Source organism: Mytilus californianus, unplaced genomic scaffold, assembly GCF_021869535.1.
Source record: "Mytilus californianus isolate M0D057914Y unplaced genomic scaffold, xbMytCali1.0.p SCAF_6, whole genome shotgun sequence".
NCBI lineage: Eukaryota > Metazoa > Mollusca > Bivalvia > Mytilida > Mytilidae > Mytilus > Mytilus californianus.
In genome coordinates this window covers 69,577,371-69,599,829 of record NW_026262712.1, presented here as the reverse complement: position 1 = coordinate 69,599,829, position 22,459 = coordinate 69,577,371, and the positions used below count along the sequence as shown (strand labels likewise).

Genomic DNA, 22,459 nt, shown 5'->3' with positions numbered 1-22,459 from the left:
AGACGACTATACTGGAATCTAAGCTATAAGACGACTGAAACATATCGCTATCGACACTGACGCTTCGTATCTGTCAACCAATTCGTGATGGTGACCAATATAACTTATGTATGTCTGTTTCATCATCTATTTAGTCAGTGTTTCGGCACTGATATGATTTATAACACATAAAGTATCATTGAAACAAAATCTTCGTTAAAAATTCATCTCTCTGATATTTGCAATATCAACATCGAATATTTACGATGTTAAAATATTGCCTTTTGCACATGTACATATTTTTATTTTTTCCTTTACTTTTTTTTCTTCGGAAATTCATGAACGGTCATTCGAATTATATTTGTCCATACTATGTATCATGTTTTACAATGCAGTCCTATTTTGTTATCGTTTTCTATTGTATTGTATTTGACAATAGGTAGGTAATGACATTGCAGCGTACAGGATAACAATAGGACTGTTTTAGCACAAGTCTAGTTTGGGTTTTTTTGAGAAAAACAGTTTACCGGTATTGTTTTTCCTTCAACGATATGCTGGCAGAATTAATACAGATAACTTAAGATTTAAACTATGTATACGCAATTTATACAAAACTTGTAGTAATTTAGTTGCTTTTTATATATTGCTATTATGTTTATTAATAATATGTGGTGACATTGAACCGAACCCGGGTCCTTAACGCACACAAGAGTATTCAGAGAAAACATTGTCAATTTTCCATTGCAACATCAGAAGCCTTAGATATAAACTGAACTATATTGCCGATATTATTGAGGATTATGATGTAGTATTTTTCACAGAAACGCATTTAGACTCTAAAATTACTGATTACGATATATCTATTATAATGGTGTTTTAAATACCAGTTCGAAAAGATAGAAATTCACATGGTGGTGGCATTATCATAATTTTAAAAATTATGTTCACATAATCCGTCGACAAGATTTAGAGCATGATGAAATTGAGAGCATGTGCTTTGAGTTAAAGACCAAACTTCGATCTATTTTGATTAATATAAATCATAGGTCGGAAAGGCAATCTACAGTTTATTTCTGGCAATACTTTGATCAAATGTTGAAAAACGCCTTGGATGAAAATAATTGTATAATTTGCTTAGGTGATCTGAATAAAAATTTTATGTCTGATCTACCATCAAATATAAGAGATGTTATTTTCATTAATGGCGTGATTACATAATTGACAAAGCCACGCACTTGACACACGAACAAGTAGCTCGTCACTACTTGATCCTATTTTAATTACAGATTCTATACCAGTTTTAGTACCTATTGATAGAGGTATAAGTGGTCATGATGGAATTAACATAATTGATTGTGGTTTTAGTAAAAGCCGAACATTATATTAGATCTATATGGGATTATAAAAGAGGGGATTATGACTTAATGAAACAAAAAGTACTTAATACTAATTGGGAAAATTTAATTTCTGATGCAAGTGATGTTCATGTTTCTGCTACAAACTTCACTAACACTTTTATTAATATAGCATCTGCGTGTATACCTACAAAGGAAGTAACTATAAGATCTGATGATAAAGTTTGGTTTGATTCAAATTTGCGACGGGAAACGAGAAAACGGGACAGACTTCGAAAAATGTTTTATTCGTTCAAGAAGTATATCTGCTGAATATAAATATAGGCAACAAAGGAACAAAGTTAATTATAATTTAAAAAAGCAGGTTAAAAAGCATTTCTATGCGACTATAAACGAGAATCTGGATGAACTGAAAGTGCCAAACAGTAAACAGTATTGGAAGACCATCAATATGCTAATTTAAAGCGACAGACCAACTTATGATATTCCTCCGCTAAGAGACCCGGATCAGAACTTTAACCTTGTGTATGAAGGAACAGAAAAGTCTGAAATTTCATTAAATATTTGTGTTCCATTTCTAATTTAGATGATGCTAGTTAAGATTTACCGGAATCTGAAGATCGCTGTCATGATTTTCTTTCACAATTAATTGTTAGTGAACAAGATGTACTTGATATTGTTTCCACGCTCGATGCAAATAAAGCTGTGGGACCAGATAGTGTTAGCAACAGAATGTTACTTGCTGTTAGAAATGAAATTTACAAACCATTATGTTTACTTTATAATAAATCTCTTAATGATAGAATATTTCCCGATCAATGGAAAATTACACATGTTATTCCCTTATTCAAAAGTGGTGACAAATCTTTACCTTCCAACTACAGGCCTGTTTCCTTATTGTCATGTGTAAGTAAAGTATTAGAAAAAATTGTTTTCAAAAATATGTTTAACCATTTACATGAAAATAAATTGTTGTATAAGTATCAATCTGGATTTATTCCAGTATATTTAACTACGCATCAATTGATTGAACTTTACAACAAAATTTTATTGGCGCTAAATAATAAGCTAGTAACTAGCATTACATTTGCTGATATTAGTAAAGCTTTTGATACTGTTTGGATTAAGGCTTTACTAAACAAACTTGAAAAATATGGTTTAAAAGGAGATTTGCTGTGTTGGCTAAAAAGCTACCTTTGTAGACGATCTCATAAAGTTGTCTTAAAAGATTCACTCTCAAAATTTGGAAAATTAAACGCCGGTGTGCCTCAGGGTACAATATTAGGGCAGTTATTGTTTTTGATATATATTAATGATATAGCTGATGGTTTTTCTGGATTTGGAAGGCTTTTTTCAGATGATACCTCAAAAGGTCATACTGCCCCTAATGAATCCATTTTAAGAAATTTAATCAGCACATATCTTGTTTATTTAACTGAGTGGGCAAAAAGATGGCTAGTGAAGTTTAATCCAAATAAAACAGATATTATGATATTCAGTATGAAAACTATACAAAGTAATTTTTCTTTTGATTTTGATGGTGTTACATTAAAGCTAGTTCATACGCATAAACATTTTGGTGTCATATTTAGTAGTGATTGTAAATGGAGTTAGCAGGTTGATAAGCTAATAGAAAAAACTTCGAAGCAGCTTAATGTTTTACGAAAACCAAAATTAAGACTTAAGAGGGAATATTTGGAAAAAATTTATATGACTTTTATTCGGCCAATTATGGAGTATTCATCAGAAGTCTGGGGTAACTGTGGGCAAGTAAATTCTGATCGGTTGGAAAATATCCAAATTGAGGCTGCTCGAATAGTTACGGGATTACCAAGTTACGCTAGCCGGAACAGTATCTATGTAGAGACAGGATGGGAAAATTAAGCGTCAGACGGGAGGTTAAAAAATTAGCTATGTTTTATAAAATTATTAATAACCAAGCGCCAGATTATTTACACGATTTGGTTCCGGATTTTGTATCAGATATTAGTAATTATAATTTGCGTAAAAGTAAAAATATTACTATTCTTGTAAATCGTTTATCAGCTTATCAACAGTCTTATTTTCCGTCATCTATTTCATTGTGGAATTCTGTGGACTTAAGTATAAGACAGATTCCTACATTTTCCTTTTTTAAATCAAATTTGCATAAACTATACTATAGAAATAATAAATCTCTGAGATATGGTTCCTCAGGAGATCGTTTGTATTCTGTTTTACACACAAGGCTGCGTAACAGATGTAGCGCTCTGAATGCTGACTTCTTCAAAGCAAATTTGATACAAAATGCCAATTGTTCATGTGGTTCTATCAATGAAAATGTTGAACACTATTTACTATATTGTATTAATTTTTCAACTCATAGAAATCTGATGTTAAACGAAATTAATGTCTTTAATGTCAACATTACTATCGACTTATTATTATTTGGTGATGATGCATTAAGTACTGCAGAAAATGATATAATTTGTTTATCTGTTCAAAAGTATATAAAAAATACCAAACGTTTTTTCTCTGCATTAATATAGTATGTAAACAACACATATGATTTAAGATATTTCTATATACATGTAATGGCAATAATCGAATGATCTTGATGAATAACTACTGAGGGGGGCAAGGGGGGTTCCAATAACAGCATAACAGTAAATTGATTTGGCTTAAAACAGATAACAAGGAATTGAAAAGGGATAATAACAGATAACAGTAAATGAAATCTTAAAATCAGTCCGGTCAAGGATCAGTACAGTAGATCTTATTATTTTACTGGTTGTATGGACCTAGCTAGGTCTTAACAGAGACATATATATATATAAACAACTCTAAATTGAAAACAACGTTCAAACCTATGATTGCGTTGGATAAAAACCGCAATTTTTATACGTGTGCATGCAAAACAAATTTCTTGTTAGAGGGGTCTAAATACAACACAAACAACATGTTCCAAAAGACCAAAAAAGTGAAAAGTATATTTTAACAAAACGCATTTGACTAACAAGTCGAACAACTGATGTTCTTAAACCCTGCTGACTGCCATTGGCGATTGCCAAATAAATTGATCACGAGATGTTACATGGATCTTAATTATTAATTTTAATACCAAACAGAAAACAATAAACTTGCGAAAAGATGGTATATCGACCATGAGGTGTAAAAAATTTTATACACCATATCCGGATTTCGACAATTAATGTCTCTTCAGTGATGTTAGGGATCGAAACGGTATTAATTATGATCCTCATCAGGAATCCCTTGCCATATGTTTTCCTTTTTGTTATTTTGATAATTGATTTGAATTTGATATACATGTACGCATGGGGGTACAGGAACTTTATCCCCATATATACGTAAAATTCAAATTCGAACAATTCTTAATATCACAAAAAAGGAAAACATATGGCTAGGGATACCTGATGAGGATAGGCCTAGGTCCATACAACCTTAACAGAAACACCTTTTATATATGTTGTGTACAATTTTGATTTTGTACAAATTTGTACCAAAAAAATGTACAAATTATAATTTGTATTTTGACTTTGTACAAATTGTAATTTGTACAAAAAAATCCATGTACAAATTACAAATTCACTTAAAACTTGTACAATAATTTATAGAATGGATGTTGATTTTTTTCTGAACAAAATTGCTAGTTTCTGTTTTTGTTAAAGGAATATTTAAAAATCAAGGGAATTTTATAGATAAATTTTTGTCGTTTCGTTTTTAATTTTCAAGACAACTTATATTAGTTTGATATTTAGAACATTTTTCTGAAAAGCAATTTTCTCGTATGGATTATGTTATAAAAAAAAAACATTGATGCACACAACAGAATTTTTATTCAATGACCACATAATAACCTTAGTTATAAAATTAAAAAAATACCCAATTGGAGACAGAAAATGTAATTGATACATGCATACAGTTAATTATGAAAATATAATAGAAATTGGCTCAAGTGACTATTTTGATAACATAATAGAAATTAGCCCGAGTGACAATTTGGATGACACCAAGTGAAACACCAATCGTGCATCTTATGTGAAGTTATTGAATATGGAGAATTTGGGTACCGCATTGGAACAGCTGTTAAATTTTTAAAAGGACGTTTGTGGAGAAATTAAATTGAAGCTGTTAAAGACACATCTTTATTTGCAGCAACTTTCATTATGTGAAGCAGTTAAAAAGCTTTTAAAAAATTTTGGTATTCAGGGTTCTCTTTCATGTAAATACAAAGATGAGGATTAGCACTTCTAAATGTGAATGCTAAAAACAAAAGATGTTGTGTAATTCCCAAAGGCAATATTTCACTCACATGCTCAAACAAATGATACATAACTATTTTTGTATTTTGTAAATTAGTATAAAAGGAGATGTGGTATGATTGCCATTGAGACAACTTTCCAAAAGAGACAAAAAGACACAGAAATTAACAACTATAGCTCATCATACCGCCTTCGACTATGAGCAAACCCATACCGCATAGTCAGATATCAAAGGCCTTGAAATGACAAATGTAAAACAATTCAAACGAGAAAACTAACAGCCTAATTTATCTACAAAATAATGAACGAAAAACTTAGCAACAAACAACAACCACTGAATTACAGGCTTCTGACTTGGGACAGGCACATAAAAATGTGGTGGGGTTAAACATGTAAGTTGGCGCCCAACTCTCCCCTCAACTTGGACAGTTGTGTAACAGTACAACATAAGGTTTATTATGTGGTCATTGAATAAAAATTCTATACGGTGTACATGTACCAATGGGGTTTTTATAACAAAATCCATACAATAAGTTATTGTTAAAGTTATAAGTGAATTTTGTACAAAAAAATGTGTACAAAGTCAAAATACAAATTGAAATTTGTAAAAAAAATGTATACAAAGTCAAATTACAAACTATAATTTGTACACATTTTTTGTACAAATTATAATATGTACAAAACCATACATCTAAAAACATGTTCACAGACAATGGAATTTATTACAAAGAATAATAATAATATATACTGGAATGGTCCTGGACCTGACTGATTTTAATATGTTAATGTGATGTATGTTACTGGAATCCTTCTGCAAATACGTGACCTCCATATCACCAGTGGAAAGAACCCAATAGATATAAGAAGATGTGGTATGAGTACCAATGAGACAACTCTCAATCCCAATCACAATTTTCAATTATCTTCAATTTCTACTTAAGATTGGCTTTCAAAATGCTAACATTCCAATTTTCAATAACAGTTAACAGCAAATACATTATCACAATAACAGATAACAATAAAAATAATAGTCCTATAACAGCTAACAAGGAATAAGACAATAACAGCTAACAGCAAATATATTTTCAGAATAACAGATAACAAAGAATTAAATAACCCCATAACAGCAAAACAGTTAAACCCCTTGCCCCCCCCCCCCTCACTACTGTTATGTTAATAACGATTCAATGGATTTTAACGAAAGAATATACAATATAAAATTAAATTACAAATCAATACTTACCATTATTGTGTAGTTTACATCTTTTTCTTAAACATGCATTTTATATTTAGATCCCACGCATTATTTATGCCTCGTTCACACGTACATTTAGTTCGAATTGAATTCGAATCGAATGCGAATCGAATTCGCTAATCGCGTTTCACACACTCTTCTTTTTTAATTCGAATTGATTCGAATTGGCTAAATCGCATTATCCAATTCGCTTTAGAAATGCGTTTTTGTTAATACGAATTAAAAGTTAACGTCGTTAGGACAGTAAAGCGAATTTGACGCGCATTGCAATTCGAATTAGAATTTACGTTTGGACGTTAAACGTTTCGAATGCGAATTAAACTAATTCGAATTAGTTAATGCGAATCGAATTCGAATTACGTGTGAACACAGCATAAGAGAAACACACATACACTTATTAACACTTAAAGCTATGTCTACACAAGAAAGGATTTGTGCATAAATAATTCCACACTGGCCCAAGACCACAAATATAGTTCCTTTTAATTAGAGTGTATTTTTTCTTAATTTTTTTTCTTTCCCTTCCTCACTCATTTCTTAGTATTTTTTGAATGGAAATGAAATAAGAGAGGTGAAATAAACTTTTGGATGTTGTATTATAACTGATTTTGATATGGAAAGAGTGATTAGGCCAGGTGCAAAAAGGTGATATTTACAGTTTTCGGAACATCTCTTGACTTGTCCATAGGGGTATGGATGTGTATTGGCTAAATTTGTAAGATACTGGGGAGCAATCTTTCTGAATGTTGGATATATGTTTGGACTAGTACTGTACTTTACACACACAAAATATTTGACAAAAAGATTCGGTGCATTTTGTTTTTAATGAAACAAAACGTTATAAAGAACTAAAAATAAATAGAGAATTTAATTGTGGTCTGTGGCCCACTGACAATTCGGTGTGTTTGTTTTTTTATTTATACTGTAAAAAGATGCACTCGATTAAAATCCATTGATTCGCTTCAACAAGTTTTCTTTTGCTTTCATGTCTTTATCGGTGCATTATTTTTCCGTGAAAAAAAGATGACGTTTCCGCAAAAAAAAAGTCTACGTTTCCGCAAATAAATACCTTACTTTTCCGAGAAAATAGTAACGATTCCGGAAAAAATAAATTATTACTTTTTCGAGATAATAATTAAGGAGTACCTTGAACTTTGTCCTAAATGAAACCTGCAACAACTGATTATAGCATCATGAAATTTTTGAAACAGCAGTATGCATTGCACATTCAAAGTCAATATGATCTACCTCGGGCTGGAGAGTTAGTCTTCGGGTAGTGCACACATCAATAAGCAGATCCCACATTTTGATAAAAAGTGGAAGTAACGCAAACACAAGAGGAATATAGTTACCATTTTACACCCATGTATCGAATATTTAACTGTGCCATCTATGAAAATATCAGTTATTTCATTACATATACGATTATAGACATTTCAAGTTGGTGAAACATAAAAATATAACGATTCCGACATCATCATCTTTCACTAAGGTGAAACTTTTATTTTCTTTTATATCTAGTATATTGTAGATATACGATCAGAACCTTTTTTGTATAAAATATGAAATAAATAATGTATCTAACATATATTCAAATATTAATAATTTACTACCAGGTAAATTTCCGGAAAAGTAATAAATACAATTTCTGGAAACGTATACTTTAAGTTTCCGGAAACGTAGTATTGGAACTTTGAAAAATTAGCGGAAATGCAATACGCCCGTCTTTATGCTTAAATTATTTGTCAGTATGAAATATTTGATGTGTTCATTGATTAATGTGTATATTTCTTGTTGTTTTGGAGAAGACATTACTAAGTTGTAAAACTTGTGTCTGATCCATTTGTCATTTTGAACAATAAAATATGTTTAAACTATAACACATTTTTTAATACTCAGTAGACAAAATAAGCGCTTAATACTTATTCAAATTAAAAATTGTTGTTTTCATATATATATATATATATATGTGTGTGCAACGTATGGTTCAATGAAAATGGCATCAAACAATTCATTTCCCATTATTGACCCGTGTTCTATTAAACTCAAGTCATATCTATTTTGCTATTCCCACTTACAAAAGTACATATAAATGATTTATACATTTATTTATCAATAACCCCATGCATTATTATAGTCGCATTGGTAATATTACTTGGAGTAAAGGAACCCCACAATATGCTTTTATAAAGGTATCAGAAGTCCAAACAAATTATCAGTTTATGAGGTATTCAATAACATCATGTTATGACAATTTATCGGAGATAGAGTCAAGAAAAGGACTTTGGGAACGCAGAGCCAAACATTAACATAGAAAGGTTGGCAAATTAAATACACTTGTTTTAGCTCACAACGATTTAGAACTTGACATCATACAACACCTCTTTAGTTTGGCCAAATTGAAGATGAGAAGCACTTTCTTTCTAATTGTTGTTTTACACTTATATCAGACATGCCAAAGCCAGTCTTTTAAATTTTACAGTTGATTATTTTTGCAATATTGAAAAAAACAGTTATCTTATGTGTAATGAGAATATGGTAGATGTTGTCACTCTCTCACAGTCTCTTTTATCTTGTTCCCTTTATTCTATGTTTATATCTATATCATTAACGGGAAGCTTAATACAAAAAATTATGATAAAAGAGATGATTTTTCATTTCCTATCGTTAATTATCCATTTTTAGATGGTGCATTCCCTTGTCACCATCTTATGGTGTTTATATGTCTCAACTTGTACGATTCGCTCGTGTATGTAACAACGTATTAGATTTTAGCGAGAGAAATTTATGTATTACTGAAAAATTATTACACCAGGGTTTTCGATATCATAAACTAGTCAAAACATTTACTAAATTTTATCATCGGTATAAGGACATCATTCGTAAATATAACTCAACATGCAGACATCTTATACGTTCGGGTATTTCACATCCAATCTTTTATGGTAATATTCTTTACAAAACACAAAAATGTCAGTATTCACCTCAAAAGCTAACAAAACCTTTAAACAGACTTATTAAGAAGGGATATAGTTACGATACTGTTGTCAGGTCATTAAAGATTGCATATTTTGGCTTTAATATTGATTCACTTATAGGGTCTTTGCATCGGAATTAAACATATTTATTCTAAAACCAGTTGTTGGCATGACACGGGTTATGTTCTTCTCATATATTTTATGATGGTATAATACTAAACCCCTAACAGGAGGGATTGTGCCTGATATTCATATGATGAAGACATAATCTTTCAATCAGTTTAATTGAGGTCTGGAGCTGGCATGTCAGTAACTGCTAGTAGTCTGTTGTTATTTATGTATTATTGTCATTTTGTTTATTTTCTTTTGTTTCCTATTCTGACATCGGACTCGGACTTCTCTTGAACTGAGTTTTACTATGCGTACTGTTGTACGTTTGTTTTTTCTACATTGGCTAGAGGTATAGGGGGAGGGTTGAGATGTCAAAAAACATGTTTAACCCCGCCGCATTTTTGCGCCTGTCCCAAGTCAGGAGCGTCTGGCCTTTGTTAGTCTTGTATCATTTTTAATTTTAGTTTCTTGTGTATAATTTGGAGTTTAGTATGACGTCCATTATCACTGAACTAGTATACATATTTGTTTAGGGGCCAGCTGAAGGACGCCTCCGGGTGCGGGAGTTTCTCGCTGCATTGAAGACCCATTGGTGGCCTTCGGCTGTTGTCTGCTCTATGGTCGGGTTGTTGTCTCTTTGACACATTCCCCATTTCCATTCTCAATTTTATTTACCGAAGAAATCTAGAAGTATTTGTTTATGTAAAAAAAGTTTCTTTTTATGTATGTTTATTTCAAGTCTGTTTTAATGATAGTGTCTCATAAGCCGTTTTCGGATGGCATCCTTTCACTTAATATATGTTAGGTTTTTATGAAATTGTGTTAATATAGATGTTATAATGGATGGTAACTCTTAAGTAAAATAAATTTATTTTTTTATTTTATTTTGTATTTATGTCATTTGTTGAAGACCGTATGAGGACATCTATATTTCTTTTGGTTGTTTTGTTGTCGCGTTGCTCTCTCATTGGCTCATCCCCCACATTTTTGTATTCGAAATAAAATTAGTAACAGTTCAAGCACCTGCATAAAGATTAGTTTTACTACCTTTTGACGGCTTATTTCTTAATATTGTCACAGTCCTTCTTTGTTCAACTTTATCTTATACAAATAAAGGAAGTTAAACAAGCACACACACATTAAAAAATTCAACGAAGTTAGTAAGATTATTTATAAAACCTTTCAGCAGGATAAATGGTGAGTCGAGAACAATCGATAGATAATTTTTTGAACGAAAATGATAGTAAAGTCAATGGTTAGTTTACCTCGATATTAATGCTGCAAGGAAAAACATCGATACCACAGTGATGCTTTGTTTTTTGTTTGTTTTTTTTAACTATGCTATTTGAAATACATATTCAAATGCAAATTTTGTTTTCGTTATTTATATAGGAAATAGCATTAAAAAAATTTGTGGTACCGATATTTCAAAGATATTTAATATCAGTATTTGCAAGATCTTACAACTCCTAAATTGTACTGTAAATGTTTGTATCGTATACATATTTATGAAGTTTTTCCCGCGGTCCATGTCAAAGTTTTTAGATTTTTTGTTACCCAAATATCTGTCAAAACGTGTAGTTAAAACAGATGGACGAGAAACAGCAGACAGAGCTGTAGAGGATGGTTTAAGCCAAATGGATTTGACTGGAAAGGTAAAACAATTTTATTACAAAGAGCTACAACTCGGCATGCTCTTTAAGACATGAATCAAGTTTAGTTGACGACGTCTTTAATATTTGTCCTGAATATGATTGAATTATTTGCTAATGGGCGTTTTACGCAAAAAATCAAGTTAGCGTTTTGCTTTGAAGGGTACCATTCCAGTTTGTTGAACTCTACACAATACACTCAATGTTCAATTAAGCTGTATACCAATTGGTTTTTAGTCTACGACCCAATAAAAGTTAGCAGACATATGACCGCTTATTCAACTTGCTGCAGATTGCTCGTCATCAACGTCAACACCAACTAGCACCCAATATATTCTTTGTGACTTTGAGGCAGCTACCCGTAATTCCGCCTAAATAGCATTCGCCAACATAACATTAAAATGCTGCTTTTTCCACTACACCCAATAAATGTTTCTCAGATACTATATGAAAACAATAGGCTAACTATATTTGTTTCATGGTATGATTGTAAAGTGTACATGTCTGTCTGGCAGGGTTCATCTGACCTTGACCATATTTACCTGAATGATTGATGGTGTTGAATTTATGTGATATTTATAGTAAATCCTTCATAATACAGACTTTCAACATAAAACAATTACAATTAAGTCATTAACGTAGCCTCGTTAGAGCACTATACAGGGGAAAAAATATATTGCGCGCTCAATATAATTATATATATATTTGTGCATAAAGTTTATAATTTTTTATTTCAATCATTTTGGTAAGGTTTTGTTTTCTACTATAATTTAGATATAAGACTTTTTGTAGAACTATTTAAAATCAATTCACACAAAGATCTCTAATACAGAGCATACAAACCGTCTATTAATGGTAAATTATCAATAGGTCCAGGGTGTGCTTTTTTCTGACCAAAATTGAGTACATCCCAAGATTCGTATTCAACGTACACCTTCCATGATTTGAACCATGAAGTAGCCAAAAGATACCTGTTATAAATAATAAAGTTTTTAAGAGAAATGTACATGTGAAAAACAATCAAAGTGGTAGAGTGTCATACGTATGCTTAGACGAGAGCAGTCATTACCTTCACATTAAGTCAGGTCAAAATGTATGCAAGTCTAATAGCAAAACAAAGGATATAGGGTATCCATCCATGACACAAAATCAGTATGTACAGCAAAAAAAAAAAACCACAATAAGTAGTTTAGTTCTACACCGAACCTTATTTTCAATTTCTAGATTAACAAGCATTCTGAGAGTATTGCATGGCAATACATAGTCCCCTACCGGGTAAAAATTCATTATACTGGAACAAAATGCTAACTTGTTCTATAAATTGTCATGGTGTAAACAAAAAGAAAATATCAAGTCAATATCTTCAAGCATGACTAAAAACAGTGTGGAAAACTGAATATATGAGTGAATTTTTTCAAGTCCAAGGACCATAACTCTGCACAAAATTATCAGACCGAAACAAAAATTTGAACTTGATCTGTAACTTGTCATGATAAAACTACTTACCAATTGTCAATCAATATTTTCAAGCATGATGAAAAAAAGTGTGGAAAACCTATAACACTCTAACATTAGATATGATGTAATACAATGTATATCTATTTTCAAATTACAATCAAATATAATTAATAGTTCCAAATATTTTTTCTTTCATTTGTGACAAACTAATATAGATTTGTAACTTACCTATAAAATGTCAACAACTTTTATCTACACAATGTAATGTAATGAAATATATACCTTAATAAAAATAGATTATTATCTAATTAAAGGATTTCACTTAATAAATATATATATATATATATATACATGTAGCATTCAGAAAATTAGTTTATACAAAATAACATATAAACCTGCCACAAAATTCCTCAAACAATTTACCAAAGAATGTCTTTTAAAAAATGAGTTATCTCCCTTTGTACAGATTATATGGTTTAACATAGTACTCTAACATTAGTTATGGAGTTTAATCATGGACCATAACTCTGGACTAAATCATCAGACCGGAACAAAATTCGAACTTGATCTATAACTTGTCATGATAAAACTATATACCAAATATCAAATCAATATCTTCAAGAACGAAGAAAAAAAGTGTGGAAAGCTGAGTTGCCGGACTGACGGATGGACAGACGAACGGACGGACAGACAGACGGACAGAGTGCAAACCTAAAGTCCCCTTCGACTTCGTCGGTAGGGGACTAAAAAGTCGAATTATTGAACGATTATAATGTCTTTTTATGAGTCAATTTTTCATATTTAGAATCATCAGTGTTAAGACGTGAAAAGAGGTAAATAGAAACTTTATGTAGCTTATATCGCCTATCTACGTGACCTACAGTTGTTAATTTCTGTGTCATTTGGTCTCTTGTGGAGAATTGTCTCATTGGCAATCATACCACATCTTCTTATTTTTATATCTACATTAAATGAACATGTTTTTGCGTTAGTTAAAGAAAGACACCTTTCGACAAAAAAATGGACAAGTTTAGGCGTCACTCGACATTTAGACATATTTGGCGTCTTTTGATATCAAACGGATATGATTTTTGGCGAGGTGGACATGTTTGAGAGTATAAACACCTTTGCGAGTGTTATATTTGTATATACTTTAATCTAAATCAGATACATATACAGCAAAATGCCGGTTTTTTTTTCTAAAATCATGGAAATATAAAAAATATAAATTATATCCAAAGAATTGGTACAGAAATCCAGAACATACTTATGTAAAGAAGATATTCCAAATGTTTTTTTTCAAAAATCTGCTTGTGTTTCTCTTTTGAAACAAAAAAGTTGGGTATGTCTGTCAAAAGGATAAAAATTCCCAGGAAACCGAAATTTTGAAGAATTGTTTAAAATTTCGACCCATTTATCTCTAAAAGTAGCACATGAAGTTATACTTTTTATTACAATATTATATTTGAATTGTCTAGGTAAAATATAGCTTCAAGCCGATGCTAGGGGCCGTCTTTTTAAGTCGAGAGTTTTTTGGCTCCGTGTTGAAGGCCTCACTGTGACTTTTGAGATGAAAAACAGTAATAAAAGCGCTGTTTGCTTTTTGTATGTTTTTTGCTGTGCATGCACTGATTTTGAGTCATGAATGGATACCACATATCCTTTATTTTTCTATTGTATGCAAATTTTCAGCAAAAATTCACCGTGGGAACAAAACTGTATCATATGCCTTAAACAAACACTCAGCGCAATACAAGAACGAGACAAATCAAGTGTCAGACAAATTGGGAAAGTCGTTTTAGAGCAAGGAAAACTAAAAGTAAATATTTGTTTGGATGATGAAAATTTCAACAAAAGCTTAGTATACTTGTTCCTCCCCTATTTTCTAAGCCTCATTAAAAAAAGTTGACATTTTTCTGACATTCCGAAAATAGTACATTTAAATGAAAGACTTCGTCATCAAAGGGCAAAAACTCCAATAACCAGTCGGCTTACGATTTCGTCCATGTTGACTTATTTGTAGATCTTGTCTTACTGATCATTGTTTCTATTAAAAGTGTTTATGAAGATAATAGGCAAAAACAAAATTTGGTAAAAATCGTCATTAAAGAGCAAAAACTCTTTATAACGAGTCGACTGAAGAATTGAAAATAGTAAAAATCGTCATTAAAGGGCAATAACTTTAATAAGGAAATGGATGACGATTTCGGCCATGTTTGACTTATTTGTAGATCTTGTGTTGCTACTCATTTCTCTGATATAAATGTTCTCTCTATCTTTTATAGTATTCAAGACAATTATAGACAAAAACGGATAAAAATGGTAAAATTCGTCATTTAAAGATAATAACCCTGATAACGAGTCGCCTGAGGAATTCAGTCATAAAACTTATTTGTAGATCTTGTCTTGCTGATCATTTTTGCCATCTAAAGTTTTTTATCTATCTATTGTAGTTTTGAAGATAATAGGCAAACATTAAAAAAAAAACATTCAAAAAAATGATAAAAATCGTCATGATGGGACAATAACTTTAATAAGGAATCGACGGACGATTTCAAACGTTTGACTTATGTGTAGATATTGTCTGATCATATTTTCTATTTAAATTTTTTATTATAGTTTATAAGATAATAGGCAAAAACGAAATAAAAAATGGTAAAATTCGTCATTTATGGGCAAAACTCCTATAAAAAGTCGTCTGACAGTTTTGACGTAAATGGACAATAGGCAGAGCTCAACATTCTGAACATTTATGCCCTGTCAGATGTTCTCCTTTCATAGCGGTTTTCAAAAATAATAGACACGATTGCATTTTACACCGTTGTTCTATTTTTAGTCATGCCGGCCATCTTGGTTGACAAGCGGGGTCATCGAACAAATTTATTAAACTAGATACCCCAATGATGATTATTGCCAAGTTTGGTTAAATTTGGCCCCGTAGTTTCAGAGGAGAAGATTTTTGTAAAAGTTAACAGACAACGACGACATCGACGGACGACGGACGCAAAGTGATGAGAAAAGCTCACTTGGCCCTCTGGGTCAGGTGAGCTAAAAATAAGAAGATGTGACATGATTGCCAATGAGACGAACCTCCCCGAGAAACCACATGACGTAGAAGTTAACAACGATATATTACCGCAAACTATCGCTTAGGTCAGGAAGGTAGTATATAACTACTCAGGAATGTTATGTTGGTCCTAGGAAACAGAAATAAGGGTGTTATTCAAAGTTTCTAGTTTCTGAGTTGTTTGTCAGGGTCAATTAAAAAATGTCTAGATATAATGTCTACGATTATTTGTGACATACTTCTGATTGACGGATACGTGATGACAATTGTAAAACTTGTCTACTGGTTTAGACTGAGTATAACCTTGACTTAACGATTACAATACCAGTAACCAGCAATAGTGTTTGTTCATGGAAGGCACTGTAGTAAACACTCGCTCTTTAGATGCGAGCCAACTGCTATACTTAACATCATACACAGGTGATATATGAAAGTTGCTTCTTAGAAAAGGGAAATTCACTAAACGTCTTCGGGGGAGGAGGTGTTAAGAGCTTCAAAAATATAGTCTAACCCTGCCACATTTTCGTGTGGTTCTCCATAGTTTGGAACCTCGTCAGTGATTGTCGTGTGCCGTATCTAAATTGTGTTCGTTATTTGGGAAATTGGTATAAATAACAGGTCATTGATTGTTTCTGTTCAACTTGTTTACTTTTTTTTTTATACTCGAACGATTTAGAGCCTGTCATAATATGATGACTGTACATATGTGGCCCTCTAGATGTCTTTTTGTTATTTTCGTCGTTGGGTTGCTGTCCAATGTACTTATACCGTAAATTTCCTAGGATGAAAAATGTTGTCCTGCCTATTTATTTTTCCCTCTATTCGGTCCTGCATTTTTATTTTTCACTCTATTCAGTCCTGCCTTCTTTTTTTAGATTATCCTGACTTTTTTTTTACATAAATTGTCATCCTGCTTTCTCATCCTGCATTTTTTTTTTACTCAAAACTCCTGTCCTGCAAATTTCATCATAGCCCCCCTCCCCCATAAAAATCAAATGGTAGCTCCCTTACCGAGACAACTTTGATGTTTATTGTCCACTTTATTCGTGAAAGTTGGAAAATATACACACATATATAAAGTAAATCCATTTCCGCCATCCATTACCGTTTCCTTGGTTCCATAGAAAATTCTAGAAAAGTTGTTTTGTGATTTGATCAAACTTATTATCCCACTGATGTGAGTAGACAGTCGTTACAACATATTATAGAATTGCATTATAGTAAATAAAACATCATCTTACCACTTATCACCCTTCTTCAGAGGGGTTTTTAAAAGATCTCGTATTTCAGTCTTATGTGATGCCAAATCCCATCCACCAGTTGCCATTTTACTTCCGTGTTATTGTTTTCATGCTTCATGCAAATATATATGGCCAGCCATTTTACTACTTATTCAACAATCACAATCATTTAAAGACTAGTATTATAATAGACATGATAAATAAATGTTCACAATTAGTGGACAGTTGTCGAGATCGAGTTTTCTGTTGAGTTATTTAAATAAGGGATCATCTTAACAGCTTTTTTATCATTGCTTCCAATAAACACCAAAGCATTGTTAGTAAAGTCTTTCCACTTTTCTAGTGTAGGGCATGGATCCGTTAAATTACAGGTTTTCGGGTCAATGCAAATGTTTATTTGTATCTGAATCATGGTATTTTAGAGAACATGCAAGGATTTAACACCCTATTCCAAAAATATCCTTGCATTTTCTTTTATAAATTTCAAAGGGAACATGCAAATTTTTACATCCTCCTAAAATATCATTGAATATTCATCTATAAATTTCCCTTTTCTAGGGATTCTAAGAACTTATTTTATAACTTTATTTATTTGTTGTGTTTGTAATCTTTTTCATTGTACATGTTGTAATCAAAATCGAAATTGGATCTTAACTTTGTTTAGGACGATCCCCTCGCGTTTTCTTTTTCGCTTGTTCTGTTAGAAACGTCATCTTATAGCCGACTATACGTTATATGGGTTGTTCTCATTGTGGAAGGCCGTACGGTTGCCTATAATTGCTTACATCCACTTCATGTTAACTTTGGTGGATAGTTGTCTCATAATTGGCAATCATACCACATCTCCTTATTTTTATATCTTGTATTTAATTGAGGAAGTGGTCGCCGTTCTGTTTCTCTTTTGAAAGAGGGGATCATCTCAGGGGGTGGGGGGCACTACCTATATACAAGGTGATAGGACGTGCCACTGGAATAGGTCACATTTTCCAGCTTGAAAATATGTGAGTAGGTGGGAACTATCAGAAATATATGACAAGGCCATTAAAGTTTCCATAACTTGTTATATGAAAAGCCCTGTAACTTTCTGGGTGTTCCCAGTTGTGTTTTTATCCACAAATTTTCCCTCTTTTGACACTTTGGTATTCCACTTTTCCAACACACCACACACGAAACCCAATCAATATTAATTATTGGAAAAGGTTACATTTTTACCTACGCAATATATGAAAAGGTTACATTTTTACCTACGCAATATATGAAAAGGTTACATTTTTACCTACGCAATATATGAAAAGGTATACATTTTTAAAATATAAATTATATGAAAAGGCTGGGGTAACAGAACCCCAGCGGCACCCCTATCAATTACGTATTGAAGTGCCCGAACTTGGTTTACAAACTTCTCAGTTAGACTTTCTTTATTTGCTGGTATTCTCTTTCCGATGCTTATTCGTCAACAGCCAAATAACAAATGAACGAACTCGCACAATGTATTGGTGTCTTTATATACCAATAGCGCGGACCTCAAGGAGAGCACCCTAGCAACAACGAGTTTCATAGCAACCAAGGATAAAATGATGATTTTCCATGTAGTTTTCGTTAACGAATTGTTCAAACGGGTAATTTATTATATATTACAATTCAACAATAAACTACATATATATAGTATACGTAAAGGCATTTTTATAACATTACCCACGCCTCCGATTTCATGTGTCCTCGCATGACTAACATACTTTTTTTTTATATAAATGTTTAGTCCTTAGCTTCTCCAAAATTTGAATAATAAGATTGCCACTGTAAACGAACATTAAAAAAAAAAAAAAATAGGTTCTGAAATAATTTTGCCTCGACAAGAAGCACTTATGGCTTACATGAGGGTTCTTTTACATGCACAGGGCGTGACGTTTCCCTGCACATGGGACCTCGGATTTAACGTCCCCATCCGACGGACTTTACATAGATATATTTTTTTTCTCTGCTGAGTGTATTTCAACACAACTCAACAGTTACAATAACAATAACATGTATAGTCACTATACAAATCCTTGCTATCTACAATAACCGATCAAAACTCAACCAAAGATAGAAAATTCTTCCTGAACGGTGTGTTTAAACTCTTTATTAATTCGAATATATCTACTAACAGTCTCGAGAAATTCCAAAAAATCAAGTGATTTTTCTTTTCTTGGAGCCACAAGTTTCACTGGTCCTTTTGGCCTTCTTGTGTTCCTTGTTTTCAGACCCATTCTAATAACAGTCTTAACATCTGTGTCAGGCTCTCTAACACCTTTTTCTTGTATGAGACTGTTTTCTCCGTTTTTGGCCAGGTTCTTCAGCTCTACAAGATCTGACATCTCTTCTCCACTGTCGTGTGATTTATCATCTTTTTCCTTAGAAGGGTAATCTTGCTCATTTGGTAGCTCATCGTTTTCAGCACCATTACCCTGATGACACCTTGCCATATGACGAATATGATATGCTGTCTTTTTAAACTGTCTGTTACACTGGTAGCAAGTCAATCTGTTCTTCCTTTGATTCGTAACCAATATTCTATCAACTTCCTTGACTGGAAGAACGGGTTCTCTGGTGGTTCTAGACACCAGTACTTCACTCCGAGGAGGCAGTTGTACAGTTGATGCTACAGATACCCCGTAGCAGCCTATCTGACCTTCAAAATGTAAACGGGTCTCTCTTCCGTTTACCCAAATATTACCTTTAGTGATATCGATCACACAACTGTGGCTCCTTTGGAAATCTATTCCCAATATACCATCTATGTTTAGGTCTGCTACTACAGCAATGTTTGAACAAACATATCCATTTAAGTCAATGTCAATAATAGTTTTCCCAAACAGAATTAAGGGAGGAGAACCATTTGCAGTCAATATCTCTCTGTCCATTGGTGACAGAACATGAGAATACATACTGTCAAATAATTTTTTTGAAATTAGAGATACTGTCGCCCCTGTGTCTATAAGCATCTTTGCTTTAGAACCATTTACTTTAGCTTCTATAAACATACCAGCCTCATTTGCTAATTTGTTTACTCCTATCACACTGTTCTGTTTTTCGTGTGACACTTCAGGCCCGTTTGGGGTGTTTGAATGTGCTCTCTTTACACTACTTTCGGGACAATCTTTCTTGCAATGTCCAAATTTCCCACAATATAAACATCCACGTTTCTTGCGATTCTGGAATTGGGAATTCCCTTTAAAAGGAAACCACCCTCTTCCCTGAGTTTGTTGCAAGGCTTTTACTTCTTGTTGCAGATCAGTCAAAGCTGTCTGCATGTTTTTAAGTACTATAGTAGTAGCTCTACTGTTTTGTCGCTAGTGTCACTGATGTCCGCATCTGTATTTGTAGCTCTTAAATAACCTTTCCCTTCCTCTCGCTTTATTTCAGCCTTATTAAAAGCTTCTAGTTCAACGGCGTGCCGAACCGCGTCATTCAGGTCAGCAGGTCTAGCTTGTTTAATTCTAAGTCTCATGTCCACACTCATCAGTCCGTCGATAAATTGCTCTTTAGCGAGAGTTTCTCTTACGTCATTCGGGGCAGTCGGATATGAAAGGTTCGCCAAGCGTCTTATGTCCTGACCTAATTCAGGAAGACTTTCCGAAGCTTTTTGATGACGCTCCCGTAGTTGTGTTCGGTACAATCCAGTTTGATTGGCAGGCGAAAATCTCTCTTCGAGAGACCTCACAAGTTCCTTAAAAGTTTGTCTTTTATCTGTAGGTAAATTTCCTAGTACCCCCTGAGCTTGTCCTCTCAATGAGACTGCCAAATACAAACCCTTTTCTGCATCTGTCCAACCATTAGTACTTGAACAGGCATCGAAGTGAGACTTGTAATCTATCCATGAGCCTTGTCCGTCAAACGTAGCGGGCTTTATGATATTTTTGTTTTTGTTGTCTCCCCTATATGTACCTAATTTGTCTTGTGGTTTTGGCAAATTTTTCTTTCGCCTTTCTGTTACAAAGTTTGTCTCAAGAACAGAGTCTGAATAAGTTCTCATCTCTTGTGTTAATTTTACTGAAGCTGGGATATGTTTATCGGGTATTGCAGGCTTTGGCATAACTTTTGACTTAGCCCCTATCCCAATGTTTGTACTTTAGAATATGTTACTGCCTGTACCAAAGTCAGGGTTCGGAATTCTGGCAGTAGCAATTCCAGAGTCAGATTGTCTTGGATGTGTTGTTTGACTGATAGGAGTTGACTGAGCAAAGTCTGGGGCATTTTCAAAACTTTTAATTCGTATGCGCCCTATTTCCCTGTTCAATCTATCTATCTCCCTTGTCAATTATCTTGTTTCATAACTATCAGGGTCATACAACATATCATCTTCTCTGTATGTTCGCGACATATTTTGAAGAATAAATTAAACAAGTTTTTCAAAAATATTTTATTACACAACTTGACAATCAATGTATTTACAAAACAATGTATTGCTTCTTGCAAGGACATATAGAAAATGAACTCATAATCAAACTATGTAATTACATACAATACTGAAGTATCTCATATCCCACCGCTGCTAACCAATTTTGTAACGTGTTTGGCTTATAAACTATCTGTTCGTATCCGTTTTCACAGAATCTGAGATACTCCAATATCAATCTTTTACTTAACTCAAAATCTAACTACAACTTGGAGGCTTCACTAAAAACTACGAGACCAACCTTTTAACTTTGAAACTTAATAAAGAAACAACAATATTTACACAATTAACTTTGTATCAAAAAGTAGTCTAAAAACTATAACCTCAATTTATCCTTAATCCTTTCACTGACTCCGAGGTCCCGACCGATTTGCTCAACAATTATAACCTTTCAAAAACAATAGGAGGACAAGCTTCAAAACCATAGGTTCCTGAGACACCTAGTTCTGAGACACCTAGTTTCTGAGACACCTAGTTCCTGAGACAACTAGTTTTGAAACACCTAGTCTCCGAAGCACCGAAGTCACCAGACTATTACAAACTACCTGTTCGAGGGACTGCGACCATTCCCGTGGGAATTTACAGTTTCAGAACAACCCGGTAGCTTGCAACAATCGTAAAGACTTCTAAACCGCTTGCTTCAAACCACAAGCTTTCAACTCG

The 22,459-nt window shown here is 33.0% G+C and overlaps 1 protein-coding gene across 1 annotated transcript in view; it reads right to left on the bottom strand.

The window, feature by feature from the left end:
- Positions 1–17,444, bottom strand: part of LOC127704371 (uncharacterized) — a 46,069-nt gene extending 28,625 nt beyond the window's left edge. Inside the window, exons 1-2 of the mRNA XM_052208405.1 lie at positions 17,359–17,444; positions 12,436–12,563 (exon numbers count right to left, since the gene is read on the bottom strand). Of these exons, the coding sequence (XP_052064365.1) occupies positions 12,436–12,563; positions 17,359–17,444 (214 nt within the window). The remainder of the gene's footprint in view (positions 1–12,435; positions 12,564–17,358) is intronic.
- Positions 17,445–22,459: the final 5,015 nt, after the last annotated feature.